This window comes from Buceros rhinoceros, unplaced genomic scaffold, assembly GCF_000710305.1.
Source record: "Buceros rhinoceros silvestris isolate BGI_N320 unplaced genomic scaffold, ASM71030v1 scaffold30816, whole genome shotgun sequence".
NCBI classification, from domain to species: Eukaryota; Metazoa; Chordata; class Aves; order Bucerotiformes; family Bucerotidae; genus Buceros; species Buceros rhinoceros.
In genome coordinates, this window is record NW_010417397.1 from 3,144 (window position 1) to 18,336 (window position 15,193).

Genomic DNA, 15,193 nt, shown 5'->3' on the forward strand with positions numbered 1-15,193 from the left:
GAGAATAGTACATGTCATTTTGTGGGGTGTGAAGGCTTGAAGTGGTGCCTGATCGTTAGCACTCCTCATGAATAGCACACAGGTTCTTAGCTGCTCCATGAAATCCCATAAATCTGATGAAACCTGTGGAGGCAGGATGTGGTTTGTTTCATCTTGTCTTCCCCTGGCTTCAGGGGACCATATAAAGAAACAACAAGAAATTGTGACAGAGGTTGAGGATATGGTCAAACCTAGCACCTCAGCAATAGTGATACTTTTATAGCATGTCTCCTATGGATTTGATGTCTAGTGATAATCTTTCATCTTACGCCTCTCGTGTTTCTACTTGCTAAATTTGTCTACAACAATAGAGAGGTCTAACTTTTCTCTCCTTTTTTTTTCTCCTTTTCAGAAAAGCCAGTAAACGACAGGCTGCAGGGAGCAGCATTATAGGACAACCCTTTTCCACGAAGAGGAAGAAATTGCTGTGCTCAGGTCCTCACCTTTCAGCAGTGATTCTGTGATGAGAGTTCTAGGAATTCCTCTTTCAGTGATAATTTTCTCTGTAACCTTTTCTGTCTGACGTTTGCCCTGGTGTTGGGCACAAAGAGGAAGGATGCTGAAGAATGGGTACTCCAGTTTTGGCTTTTAGAACATGGGCGCTTGTGTAAAGGTATGTGATTGCTCTTTGGCTGGAAAGATGGAATATCTTTGGAGGCCAACAGAGGGGCTTTGCTGGGCAGGAATATCATGGCCATTTTGGGGGGAAATACCTAATTTAAGCTTTCTGCATGCTGATGTCCATTGCTGCTGCTGTTGAAATGACTGATGAATAACTCTCTGTCTTTGTTTAAAAAAAGAAAAGAAAAATCAGCTTTAACGCACGACGCACCTTCTCACTAACTGAAAGGTGACATGGTGAATGTTAGCTTGTCCGATTGTCACACATGTTCCTTGCTGCTGCTCTTGTTCCATCTGTCAGCCATGTCTTATCCACCAAACAGCATGTTGTTCTGGGTGTGATCTTGTTACTACACGTTTGTTTAGCAGTCCCCTAACTGAGAAGTTGATTCTAGATTGGTGTCTTTCAAAATTGCTGTAATCTTAATAGTGTACAAAACCACATTTTAACTTGCATGTTGATCAGCAAGGGTTCCAGTGGAGAGGCTTCGCTTTGCAGAATTGAATAGGAAAATACAGATGGACTGTTTTCCGGTTGCACTAATACTTTTCATAGTAGAGTTACAGGACAAAAAAGGAGATTCAACTCTGCCCTAGAAGGGTTTTGTTTGTTATGAGCAAATGGGCATGGTCTTATTCACAACCCTTTTATTCCGTAGCTTTTTCTTCTAAGGCTCCTGGTTGATGGTCAGTTTCTGTCCGTTTTGGTGGTGGCTCTGTGATGTGCTTTCATGGCAGACTAGAAGTTAACTTTGTGACTTGCGGAAGCAAGTAGGTATGAGAGTTTGGATGGATGGCTTTTGGCCGCCGCTGTTGAAGTTGGTGTTCATAGAAAAAGTAGCTCCTTCTTGCACTACCCAGAGTCTTCTCTCACTGTTTTCTGAGGATAATATGTTATCCTTATAGAGTCCTTAATCTGAATGGAAATCTGTGATGGAGGGAAAACTGTTCCTTGTAGCATGCTGTGCTGTTTCCATATTTCACAGTTTAATGGAATAATGCTTTAGGGATGGTCCTCAAAGAGGAAGATGGATGATCGATAGGCATTTGTATGAGGAATCATAGATTAAATTTAGGCCAGTGTATGTGAGGAAGAGTCATTGGACTGGACTTGGCCTATTTTGTGTTCTAGATGCAGCTGTGATCCTCGGCTGTGTGTCTCACCGAAGGGACCTGATGTTTTACATTATTGGTAAGTGAAGGAAAGGCTGCCACTGTATTTTTTTGACCTCTCTATAGGTTTTAGAAGAGTTCCCTGAAAGCCTCTGCTTTCATGTTAGTTCAGAGTTTACCTAACAAACATGAAGTTACTGTCACCCCACACTGTACCCTCCACCTCGCAGACCTGCCTCTCCACCACTCTTCTTTTTGCTTAAGTCCTTCTACTGACCTCATTCCTAGGCCGTCCCCTTACTCGTTCTCTTGAACTAGTGCAGGATTGTTGCCTCTGTGATGCTTCTTACTCCAGCCTTAATGAGATGTGCAGGGTTGTGTGGTTATGTGATTGTTTCCTGTAAAGGAATCTCTGTAGTTCTAATTTGCCACTCAGAGGGAATTTCATGCTTCTTGAGGTGTCTGCTAGCCATACGTGAGACTCTCTACCACCTTTACCTATGTCCTCTGTAGTCATTTGCAGAGTTTTAAAGGACTTGATATTCTCTAACCCTACTTGTAGCATAACAAAAACAATAAATATTCACACAGTACCTTCTGCCTTACACACCTAATTTGCAGTTGAGTAGAATGTCATTAATAAAAGGCATCTTTGGCTGCTGCAGAGTGGATTTTTGGTGCCTGACTCAGCTGTGCTGCTGCAACCACCTTCTGTTCTGTCCTTGTTGCAGGTGGGATCACAGTATCTGTGGTAGCTTTCTTCTTCACCATTAAGTTCCTCTTTGAGCTTGCCGCACGTATAGTCAGCTTCCTTCAGCATGAGGACCGGGAACGCCGAGGGGAGCGAACTATTTATGACTACGTGCGAGGCAACTACCTGGATCCTCGGTCCTGCAAAATCTCCTGGGATTGGAAGGACCCCTATGAGGTGGGCCATAGCATGGCCTTCCGAGTGCATGTAAGGGAATATTTCATTTCCATGCAGTTCTGGGGGCAGGAACAGAGGTCTGACTTAGGGATGGGCACTGCAAAAGGTTTTTTGTTGGGGCCAAGCTGGATGTAACTTAGCAACAGGAAAGCTATGTGTTTATGTTTTCTGCTCCCTCTAACTGTGTTGCAGAACTCTTTAAGTGCATAGCTGAGGTTGGCACTCCTTGAAATCTTATTTTCCTCCTTTTAGAATCCTCTGAAGAGCCAGAGGAGACCAGGCTTGTCCTATCTACTGCTTCCTGTACTGGGAAGTGAGTGGGCTAAGCCTTGCCTTAACAGGCTTGGTGCTATCTTTTGGTTGTGTTGCTGAAAGTGAGAGTGTGTGAGTGGGCATTTTACCAACCCGAGAGCTGTACATGGCCACTCCTTGTTCCTCCAAAATGGAGTGTTTTTCTGTCTGACGTGGAAAAGTCTGCCAAGAACTCTTGTTTCTCTTCAATCCCAAAAGGACAAGTCTAGGGGAATGGGTCAATAATCATCTTATTAGATGAATGAGAGGTCTGAACACTGGGAGTCTGGAGCTACACGGAGAAAGTTTGGATGGGTTTTGGTGGGCTCATGTGCCCACCTTTTTGCTCCAACTTCCCCACCCAGAAGGGTATCAAAATAAGAAGGAGAGGTTCAGCTAGGTTGCCATACCCATCCCTCTCAGGAAGGTGAGGAAAACCCTTCTGCTTAAGGTTGAGTGAGGAGTTCTAACTCCAGGGCAGGCAGTGAAAAATAGCCAAGGGAAAAAAGTCTTGCTCTGTTCTTGCTGTTTAAATTTATTTCCTTTGCCTACTGATTCTCACTCATGGCAGCTCCAGCAATGTGCCCTTCCACTTCATGCTTGTCTCCGATTTGCTCAGCCCTTTATTCATGTAGTAGCTATTGCATGCACTGGTTTCTCTTACTGACAGACAAGATGCGGGCCCCACGCCCTCTCTTATTTAGAAACAGGGAATAACAGTACTTTTTGCTGACTGGAGGCTCATTGCACATAGTAGACAGGATCTGGCCCACAAGCTACTGGCTCTTTGAGCCATGCACATAAGGTGTAATTCTTTTCTTGTAAGGAAATACCCGTCCAGGTATGTCACCTTCTGAAGTTGACCAGCAGATCACTTCTGTGAGTGAGCTGCCTGTGATTTTTATCTAACATGTTGCATTCATGCTGATGCTTCTTATTAGTACAGACTGGGTCAGCTCCTTTGGTCAGCATCTTCTCCACACTGTTTTGTACAACGAATTGGCGAGAGTTTTTCCAGAGCTTAGCTGTACAAAGGGACAAGATCTGCTTGTTTCTCTGAAAGGATTCAGCTTTGTTTCTCCTTTTGGTAGTAGATTCTTTTGGTTTCTGCTCTGATATGGCACTAATAGTGCAGAGGAGGAATGCCTAGTAGCATGTTCTCTTTAGGGTGCTCATTTGAATGCCTGCACAAAAGAGAATGAGGCTGTTCAATGCCCACTTGTGCCCTGTTTGCTTCAGAGAACAGAGCCTGTGTGACACAGCTGGTTGTTAATTTTTTTTTTCCCTTTGCTGAGCTGGGGTTCTTGCCCTTCCTTCCTAAAGGCAACTTGCTTTCTTGTCCTTTGTGCACTGCATATTTTTGCTGACCTGGACTTCTCCATTTCCCATGCAGTTATTTTATAAAAATGGGCAACCCTTCCCTGCTCACCGGCCTGTGGGGCTGCGAATTCACATCTGCCATGTGGAGCTAGCAATTGATATTCCTGTAACCCAGGAAGTTCTTCAGGAGCCCGATTCCAATGTGGTGAAAGTGGCCTTCACTGTGCGCAGGGCTGGGAGATATGAGATCACTGTAAAACTCGGTGGCTTGAATGTGGCCTTCAGCCCCTACTACAAGGTGTTCCAGCCAGGTAAGGTCTAAGTGGCCCTCTAATGATTCAAAGTAGTTTGGAGGTATTGGAAACAGTTAGGTAAATGTGTTTCCAGCTAAAATAGGTAGGTGGCAGGGAAAGGGTTACCCTTCATCATTTTTCTCTTGCCATGTGTAGACCAGCAATAGACCTATGACTAAAATGTACTTGTGACTATCAGTACGTGGCAAAATAGAAACTGCGTTACAGGTTAAGATGTTTGTGCTGCTTAAACTCCCTAAGCATGTGTCATGTTCTTTGTTTTGTAGTAATTTCTTCACGATCCATCTAATAGAGAATGCCTCCTGTGAAAGTATTGACTTATTTGTGTCTGAATTGGACATGCTGTCATGATTTGAATCTTCCTCTTTTGAATACCCTACTCTATTCCTTTAAGCTGTTAGAGCAGTTATTACCTTTAACTACACACTTCTTTAAAAACATTTAAATTTATTTATTTCTAGTTTTCTTTTTTTACCCCAATCAGCATCTTTTATATTTCACGTACATATGAATTGAAAGTAGCTGTATTCCATTGCATTCTGAATAGACCCAAAGCTTGCTAAGATACGCCCTCAGAAACAGGAAGCTCACATTTAACTCAGATATCCTCCAGGCTGAAGTTTGGTAAGATGGATTTGCAGGTTTCCTTGGATATCAAATGACTTCTATTTTGTGTATGCAGTGGGAGCAACTTCTTTAACCTTCATCTCAAGTGGTGGAAACAGCATTCTTCAGAGAGCTAGTAACAAGGTTTGCATTGTGGGTGTTAGTTCTGACCCAAGGCAAACCCTGTATACCACACCATGTATTTCAGTGCCCAGATCCCTCATTTTTTGAATGTAGGAGTATAGAATATGTTTAGATTTGATCCGTTTTCAAGGGTATTTTGCCGCAATTGCTTTTCCTTTGCTCTTTGTAGTTTCACCTTGGCATTTGTTTGACTTAACTGTTTTCTGCTCCAGGGATGGTGGTTCCCTCCAAAACCAAAATTATCTGCCATTTCTCCACTCTGGTGCTTACCTGTGGGCAGCAGCACACACTGCAGATAGTTCCCAGAGATGAGTATGACAATCCTACCAGCAATTCTGTGTCCCTGGTAGATGAGCACAATTACAGCCTCTCCATCCATGAGGTGAGTGTAACCTCATCCCTTGCTGCTTGACTTCAGATGATCTAGAGAGCCCCTTTGATTAATTTGTTTTCTGTTTAGCTGGGTCCTCAAGAAGAAGAGAGCTCTGATGTTTTGTTTGAGAAGTCTGTGGTGTCCAATCGGCAGACTTGCGAAGTGTTCTTCCGACTCACCTTGCACTGTAGGGGGTGTTTCCATGCCTGTATCTCCTACCAGAACCAGCCCATAAGCAATGGTGATTTTGATATCATTGTTCTAAGTGGTGAGTCAAGAGCTACTGAGTATTCATTCTCCAGGTATCCTCTTACAAGATGCTTTGCACACTTGTGTACCAGGGCTAAATGTGATTCCCCTGCAGGCTAGCCATGCTTAATTGCTCATTTAAAAAAGCTAAGGTAAATGAATTTACCGCTGACAAGGGAGATCTCTGTGTTCTATCAGCAGATAAAAGCATGTGTATTTTTTCTCCTATCTCAAGAGGTTTACCTCTGAAATTAGGCAGTTTTTATTGCTTGGTAGTACTTGACATCTGAGCCATACTGGAAGTGAGCCAGTCATGTATGTTAAGCTATATGAATGAAGAACACTATATGTAACCTAGGTGCTTTTTTACAATTTTATAATTCCTGGTTTCTTCAGGAGTGAGCCAGTGTGCGATGTGGATGTCAAGTGGCTATGCCTTCAGGCTGGTGCTCTGAGAAAGAGGTTCTGTATGCCTTTTTCCTTTTCTCTTTAACCAGTCACTGATGCCAGGACAGACAAATCGCAGTCTTGAAATATTTTCATCCCACTCCTGGGTTCTCTTTATCAGAGTTTTGCTTGACCAGTTTTCCTTTGGATGTGTGGCCTTTTCTTTAAAACCACAGTAACTATGGTGGTAATTTGGTGGTGGCCTGTGAGTTTCTTCCTTTTTGATTCTGGTCTCCGTTAAGATTTACACAACTCTTTTATATTTCTTTCCCTCAGAGAATGAAAAGAACATTGTAGATCGTAATGTGTCCACCTCAGGTGTTAGTATTTACTTTGAAGCCTACCTTTATGATGCTCCCAGTTATACCAACACTCAGTGGCAATTTCCACCAACACACCTGAGCTCCTCCCAGCGCTGTCCTTCTACTGCAACTGAGGATGAAGATGAAGATTCTCCCTCTGACAGCCAAACCACTGAGAAAGTGAAGAAACCTAAAAAAGTGTACTGCTATGTGTCACCTAAGGTAGATACCACAAAGCTACCACTCTTGAGTGCACAGCAACTGAAGAGCTTCCTTGTGCCCTGTATCTTAGCTCGAGATTTAGGTGCTTCAGATTTGGTTAAAAAAGGTTTGCTTAAGACTAGACAACAAATGTGGAGCTCATGACTAAGAATAATGTTAAAATGCTCCTCGAAGTTTTAGGACTCCTTGTCTCTTTCTAGATCTGATATGAAGCCTACAGGGAATTTTCTCATTGATTGTTCAGTAGATACTCTGTTTGCCTTTTCTTTCCTCTGAGCAGGTCAGACTCTTTCTCAGTTTCTGCTATCTGTAGTTCAGAACTTAAAGATCCTCAGATTTTATGTCTTTGTCCTGTTTCTTGAATGTTTCAGAGAAAAGGAAAGGGGGAAAAATGGTCACAGAACAAAGGGTAAATGTATAAGTAGAAGAAACACGATTCAAGCAAGCCAAGAGAAACTGAAGATTCTCTTATATTAAGAATATGTTATCAGAAACTATTGTCCCTTATTATTGCCTACAAGCATTCAGTAAAACTAGAAAGAAAATTCTACTAAATCTACTAATAAATTTGAATTCATTTTGTTAATCTGTTGATCTGAATGCATTCTAAAAATGCAGTGATAAGTACCAAGTGAAAGACTAATCCAGGAATTTCTTTCCTAATAAAGAGAGAAAGCAGGCCATGAAACAGTTATAGGATGGAGGATGTTGCTAGAGATTTCTAAATCTCTGCTGAGATCTCTGAGAACTGCCTTTGGGAATACATGTTGCATCCTTGTGAGTTCAGCATCCTTTCATCCTTGGGGTATTGTTCTGGACTTTTGTACTCTATTGCACTAGCTGGTAAAAGAAATCACCAGAAGTGGGTACTGCTGCAGGTTCCCTTTAGGACTTGAAGTTGTTCAAGTGATTCTGATGCTTGCATAACTGTATCCCTGGATATCTCTATTTACCTAGAGCATCTGTCCTGTACACTAGATAACTGTTCCTATTACTTCTTTAAGTGGTTGCTGTTAATATTTTCTTTGTTTCTGGAGAAATGCTGCTCGTTGTTTTTTCCAGTCACTGCAGGTAGAACAGGCTTGTGCAGGAAATGGTTTTGTGTTTTGTCTAAAGATGCTAAAATTTCATCTTAGCTTGCTCTCCTGAAGGAACAGTTCCACAGTTGTTAGATTTTTGTTCTGGCAGAGATATACTGAGAAGGAATTTCTGCAAATCTTCTGTATTTGGCATTTGCAAGTGCTTTTTCTAAGTTGTTTGAAATGGTTGTGCCAATTAGGGAGTAGTAGCCACAACTCTTTCAATGTGACTTTTTTCAAAACCTTATCAGCACAGTCTTGTCCTGAATTCAGCCTCTCAAGTGTACTTAACATTACCTTCCAGTTAGACTGGTGATCTACTGAACACAGTGGCTTACTGCTGTAAAATCTGAGTCATGCTGGGATCCCCTGTGCATCGTCAATGCACACGGTAAAGTCTTGCTGACAAGTTGCTTACAGCTCTGTACAGCTTTAAAGGTTTTTATGTAGTGTACCAGAAGAAAATGTCACCAAATGTTGCAGGAACCTGTCATTGGGGTTGGAGGGAGCTCTGGCCTTATGGATCTGTCCTGTGCCTCATGTGTTTCAGGGACAACCCTTAACAAATGTGTGACCTTTAACATTTTCTCTTTCTTGTTGTAACTCAGCAATTTTCAGTGAAAGAATTTTACCTGAAGATCATTCCATGGCGCCTTTTCACCTTTAGAGTATGCCCTGGCACAAAGGTGAGCCTCTTTCTGCTGCACTGCCATGTTGTTAGCTTGTGGTCCTTGTGGATGACAGTCTCACTTTTCCCTTTTGGAGAGAAGGGTTTCCACAAAGCAATGTTTTCTTGCATAAAATTTAACTCTAGATTTCCCTCTTGGTGCCTAAATTCTGCTAATATTTATGAATAGGAGCCAATTGTATCAATTCTTCCTGACTTTTGTCCAAATGCTAGGAAAAAAATCTTGATTCTTTGTGCAATTTTTAAATTTTCCTCATAACCTTGCTAAAATGCTCTAATTGTGTCCACTGAAGACCCTAGGCTAGGGCATGAAGTTTGATGCAGCCTCCTAACTGGAGTCTGGATGCTTTAAGTAGTGTTCTTGTTAACTGCATCTGCATGGGTGCACAGACTCTTAGAGTGCAGGTGGGGCTGCTCTGTCTACTGAACATACTGTGTCTTCTGCATGATGGGTTTACCCTTTCTTGCATCTTTTGCTGCTAGTTTTCATACCTTGGTCCTGACCCTGTGCACAAATTACTGACGCTGGTGGTGGATGATGGGATCCAACCCCCTGTGGAGCTCAGCTGCAAGGAGAGGAACATCTTGGCAGCCACTTTCATTCGCTCTCTGCATAAAAACATAGGTAAAGGGGTGGTGAGGTGGGTACAGTAGTCAGGAAGTTAGCATCTGAGTCTGCTAGTTTCCCTGGGGAATGAAAATTGCCAGCACTGAATGACCTCTGATGAGACCTCTGATTTCTGGAGTCTCATGTTCTGTTCTTGTTGGTGCTTCCAGTGAATGTATTTCATCATACCAGGTGTTCCTTTTCAGTTTGGCTTTTCTGTCAGGCTCTTTGAAAGTGCACCTATAAGAATCTGAACGTCAGCAAGGCTAACTATAAATTGCCTTTAGAGTTCTGTCTCCAAACCTTGGTGTAATAAACTCATCCTTGGGCTGTAAAGCTGACCTGTGCAGTTAATCTTAGGAATGTCTCCTAGATGTTCAAGTTGTTGACAGCTCAGGCATCACCCAAATTGTTACTATTCTCAGGAGGTTCGGAGACCTTCCAGGACAAAGTGAACTTCTTTCAGAGAGAGCTACGTCAGGTGCATATGAAAAGACCTCATTCAAAGGTCACGCTGAAGGTCAGCCGTCACTGTCTGCTGGAGTCGGTGAGTGTATAGATCACTTTGCTTAAGCTCAATGCTTCCTCCATCCTTTTTCTTCTGTTCAGTGCCAAAAGAAATCCAAACTGGCATGTGCTTGGGCAATTGCACTATAAATGATTAGTCCTTCCGTTTCAAGGCAGATGTCAGCAGACAGCTTGAGATAGGGAAAAAGAAAAAAAAAAATCTCAAAGCAGGTCCTCTCTGTTCATGTTTAGTATTGTCTGGCTGTGTTCCTTCTCTATAGCCAGTAAGATCAAATCAGTTTGTTAAGGAATGAGGAAACTTCAGCTCTGATAGATTTTTAAGGAACTCATTGCAGAGTTAATCAAGGCCTGAAAGGTAGGGTAAATCCATGCATAGCATGTAAAAGCAGGAAGTCTGCTTTTCTGTTCCCACTTTACATTGGAACCTGTGCTCCGGAGACAGACTGTCTATGTGGACCAGAACCTAGAGCTCTGAGTCTTTATCTACTGTTGTTCTGGTACAAAGACATTCAGGAATATAAACTGTCAAGTCAGGTGCTACTGATTTGTGTCAACAGACTTCTAGTTCAGTGTGGTGATAAAATATGTTGTAGAGTCCTTGAGTTAAGTCTTCACTGATGCTGACCTGAACTGATGTGTTTCCAAAACTGAACTTAAGAAAGACTCATTCATATAATACAGTTCTTAACGGACATTTTAAGTGCTGTGTATTCGGGACAGGCAGTTATCCTGACTGATTGTTCCCACATGTGTCTCACAACAGTGATATTATAAAGCTGGCAAATAACATTTCTAGGGATAACAGGAGGGGCTGGAATTTCCCTTGATTTACACTCAATAAATCTGTGTATTGGATTATCTTCTGCACATATGAGCTTACAGTGTTTACAAGTTTATGTTTTGGTTCATAGTTTGCTACAAAGGAAGTAACTTGTAAAAGTATTTCCATGGCTATTTTTTCCTGCTATTTTGGAAATTCCTGCTCTGTCATGAGCACTGGTGTTACAGCCTAGTAAGACAAAATAAATGAAGTGCCACAGTAATAGTAGATGTAAGCTTTAGTGTCTGGGGTTGACATGAATGTGACCCATGTATTTAGCTCAGAGGTGTGACTAGTGTGATGCTCTAACCTCTTTGAAGATAAGCTAAGCCAAACCTATTGTATGACTGAGGACTGCTATGTAGCTTTTTAAATTTTCTGTAATTGGAATCCAGAAGCGGAACACAGGAATGTGGGCGTGACCCCGGCAGGGAGGAAGCCGAATTAGCCTGCTGTCAGTCAGCAGCAGGAGGCGTGTCGTCTGGGAGGAGACAGAGAGGCTGGGGCAGTAGCTGATTGGAGGAGAGTGCACTTGAAACCAATCCAAATAAAGCACGTAAAGTAAAACAATGTACTAGAAGAATATAAAACTATGTGATAAGAGAGAATGACTTGCTTTGAGTATGATCTCAGTGAACCCTTCAAGCTATGTTCTAATGCTCTCTGAAACGTTCCTTTTTTAAATCTAACTCGTGGGTTGAGAATGCTTTACAGAAATTGCTCCTTCCCACAGGCGTTTTAATACCTCAAACTATACTCTACTGCAGCTGTGAAAGGGATAAATCTGTGCTGTGCTAAGACCTCACACTGGTTTTAAGATGAGCTGTATTTATGTGGATAATGTGTCTCATAACAGAAAACGAGAAACTGGCTTCTGTGCCTTTGGACAAATAAGAATTAGACCTTCGGAGTTCCTAATGCTCATTTCTGTGCTTTAGAGTACTAGACTGTTTCTTGGGTTTTGTGTTGCTTAAATTGCCCATCCACATGTGCAGGATTGCATATTGGTTATGGGATGCCAAGCTGCAACTGTTTTGCTATTTTCTTCTTTTTTTTTTTTTTCTCTTTTGCAGTCTTTTAAAGCAACACGAAATTTTTCTGTTTCTGACTGGAGCAAAAACTTTGAAGTCATTTTTCAGGATGAAGAGGGTGAGTTATCCTGTGAATATATTTGAGGAGGAAGTGGAAGGAACGATGGTGGAGTAGTTTTAGTCTGAAATTCTGTTTTCTTATAGTATGTCTGTCCTTTGTGGCTTTCCAGCCTTTTTGCTTTATCACAGGTATTAGTGAACTATCCTGCTGGTGCTATTTTATCTCTGTTTTACATATGGACCTGAGGTACAAATAAAAAATATCAAGTCTAGGTTTGGGAGCAGAACCTGGAGTTCTGGAGTCCTTTTCTACTGCTTTTTTTGCTATGGAGCTGTCATATCAGGTAATACTGAGTAGCATGCATGAAACGCTTGTACTGATGACCCATAGATGACTAAGCTTGTTTTATCTTCTAGCTCTGGACTGGGGAGGTCCACGCAGAGAGTGGTTTGAACTCATCTGTAAGGCATTATTTGATACCACCAATCAACTCTTTATCCGCTTTAGTGATAACAACCAGGCCTTGGTGAGTCTGCATTATGCTGAATGCACAGAAATGTGTGCATTGACATGCTGATGGTTAAATAATGCTGCTGCTATTAAGCGGTTTGAAACCTTACCCATTCTTTAGCCTTCCTGCACAGTCAGTTCTAGTGCCTTTCTCAAAGCTTTGCTTAACGATCTTAACCCGCTGCAGTGTCAAAGAACTGGCTGGATGAACAGCAGAGGGTGGCCAGTCAGCAGCGAAGGCTGGATTTCTGGGCAAGAGGAGGTGTCATCAGAGAATCTAGAAGTTCTGTGGGGTCTGAATGTTTCTGAATCCTTTCCTGCTCTCATACACCTTCTGGCCTGTGCATGTGTGTCCTGGGTTTGGCTAGGATAGGGTTAATTTCCACAGCTAGGACAGCTAGACCAAACCACCCAATGGGATATTCGATACCATACTGTTGTCATGCCCAGTATATATAAGAGGGAGCTAGCTGGAGAGTAGGACAGTTTCAAACCGTGGCGGGGCACGGCATGGTATGGCAGTGGCAATGGAAAGCAGTGCATTGTGTATTACTCACTTTGTTATTACTGCCATTTTCTCTCTCCCTTTGTGTTCAACTAAACTCTTCTTATTTTAACCCGCATGGCTTTACTTTTACCTTTTTTTCTCCCTCCACACCTGGACCTAGAGAGGAGTGAGTGATCAGCTGTATGGTGCTTAGTTGCTAGCTGCGTTCAAACCACAATAGTAATTTTTGGCGCCCAGTGTGGGGCAATAGGAAGGGTTGAGATAACAACAGACCTGACTGAAGTGTGCTTAAAACAATCTTGCTGTGTGCACTCTGTATATTAGTCTATGGTCACCATGTTGGTGCCTTTGCCCATGTGGTGGTGTTATGTAAATCCTTACGTACACTATGTATTCCCTGTGGGGGTGTTTATCATCTCTGGGAGATGGATCAGGACTGTTATACTGCTGTATTTGGTATTGTTGACATATGATACAATGAGGTTAAGCTGGTATTTGTGTGTGGCATTGCCATTTATTATTAACCTCACCCAATCTATAGGCAAGACAGTGGAGGATACTTTCTCAGCTTTTCAGAGTTTTGAATATCTTTGGGATGCCCAAGCCAGTATGCTTTTATTGTTATGATCCTGAACATGTCACAGGTCTTGTTTAGGGTTACACAAAGATTTTTTTTTTTTTTTTTTTTTTTAAGAATACCACCCAGAGATCTGCTGTAAGGCTGGAAAGTTATTCGTGGCAGGGTGTATGGTAGAGTATGGGCAAGTGCCTAGGACAGTGGTCCCCTCCAGTGTTTTGGAATTTTACCCCTGAATAAGCCCAAGATTCTGACAAACTAGTAAAATATTTGGAAAAGGTATGTTGGCGTCCTGGCAACTTGGAGAAACACAAATCACTGCAATGTACTGGGGCTTGGCCAGTGCCTGTTGATCTCTGTTCAACAGTATTCAATGCCCTCAAGGGGAAGATAAAGTTTCTGGGCCTAAAAGCAGACCAGCAGACTGTGGCTATTCCAACCCTCATGACAAGCACTGTGGCTACTCAGACCCTGGTTGGCAGGGACTGCAGTTGAACCAGAGTACCAACCCATGCCAGTAACAGTTGCACCCAAAACAGAAGAAGAAATACACCGAAAAATCAGTCTGCTTAGTGAGGGATGATGATGAACCAGGGCCATCACAGGAGCAGGAGGAAGAGGCAGAGCCAGAGGTGATCGATCACCTGATCCCTACCCCTGAGTGAGCTGCCAGGTATGCAAAAGGATTTAAGCCATCATCCAGGTGAACCTATTGTTAGCTGGCTGCTCTGATGCTGGGATAATGGAGCCTGTAGTTTGGAAAGAAAGGGTAGAGAAGCCAAGCATCTGGGATCCGTGTCAAGGGAAGGGGGCATTGACAAGGCAATTGGTAAGTGGAGACAAGTCCTCAGCCTCTGGAGGCGAATTCTGTGAGGCGTGAAGGAAAGGTACCCCTTCAAGGAAGGTGTTGTATGTCACCCAGACAAATAGACCACTGTGGAGAGAGTTATCCAGTACCTGAAGGAGTTGGCCATGCTGCAGGTGATTTGTAACAATCTGAATGATGAGCAGCTACCTACAGACCTACAGGAAGTCCAGTGCACACTGTCCACGTGGCAGAAGCTTCTATGAAGTGCACCACCACCATATGCCAGCTCATTGGCAATAATGACCTGAGGTGAAGGTGAGGGACATGTGGCTGGCCAACTCTGGCAACACAAAGGAAGTCTCTCTTTCTCCCTACAGGCCTGTATCTTGGCTGTGGAGGAACTGTCTTGGGAGTTTTTGGCAATTCAAAGAGGACATGTCCCACTTGCCGCCCGTGCAGGCCAATATCTCAGCTGTTAGGAATAAGTGGTCCCCTGCTCAAAGGAGAGAATATGGAAAGTACACACCGTGGGGTACCCTGTGGTTTTACCTATAGGACCATGGAGAGGACATGAGGAAATGGGATGGAAAACCCACTTTAATCCTAGAGGCCCAAGTACGTGAGTTGCAAGGGAAAACAACTGTGAAAGGGGATTCTCACAAGAATGATGCTGCCCTGGTTTCCAGTGGGAAATACTCTAGACAGAGTAGAAGGGGTTGATCTTACTGTCGATTCTCTTGAATGGACTTAAGTCATTTTTACAAGAAGTGAATGACTCCAGTCAGGATTAGAGGGGCCCTTGCTTCCAGCCAGGTGGAGGAGGGGGACAATCAAATTTATTGGGCTGTGGATCCAATGGCCTGACACATCAGACCCACAGGAGTCTGAGACCTTAGTCAGTACCGGTGCACAGTGTACCTTAACAGCATCAAGTTATAAAGGGGCAGAACCCATATGCATTTCTGAGGTGACGGGGGATCCCAACAGCTCATTGTATTGGAAGCTGA

The 15,193-nt window shown here is 42.9% G+C and overlaps 1 protein-coding gene across 1 annotated transcript; it reads left to right on the forward strand.

Annotated features, from left to right (window-relative positions):
* Window positions 1-398: 398 nt before the first annotated feature.
* On the forward strand, window positions 399-12,309 carry AREL1 (apoptosis resistant E3 ubiquitin protein ligase 1; the record flags this gene model as incomplete). Its single annotated transcript, XM_010138205.1, has 12 exons — window positions 399-652; window positions 1,793-1,852; window positions 2,505-2,731; window positions 4,386-4,623; window positions 5,589-5,758; window positions 5,837-6,017; window positions 6,722-6,969; window positions 8,657-8,734; window positions 9,220-9,361; window positions 9,769-9,890; window positions 11,765-11,840; window positions 12,200-12,309. Coding segments are annotated over exons 2-12 (1,608 nt in total), but the record flags the coding sequence as incomplete, so codon positions are not given.
* Window positions 12,310-15,193: the final 2,884 nt, after the last annotated feature.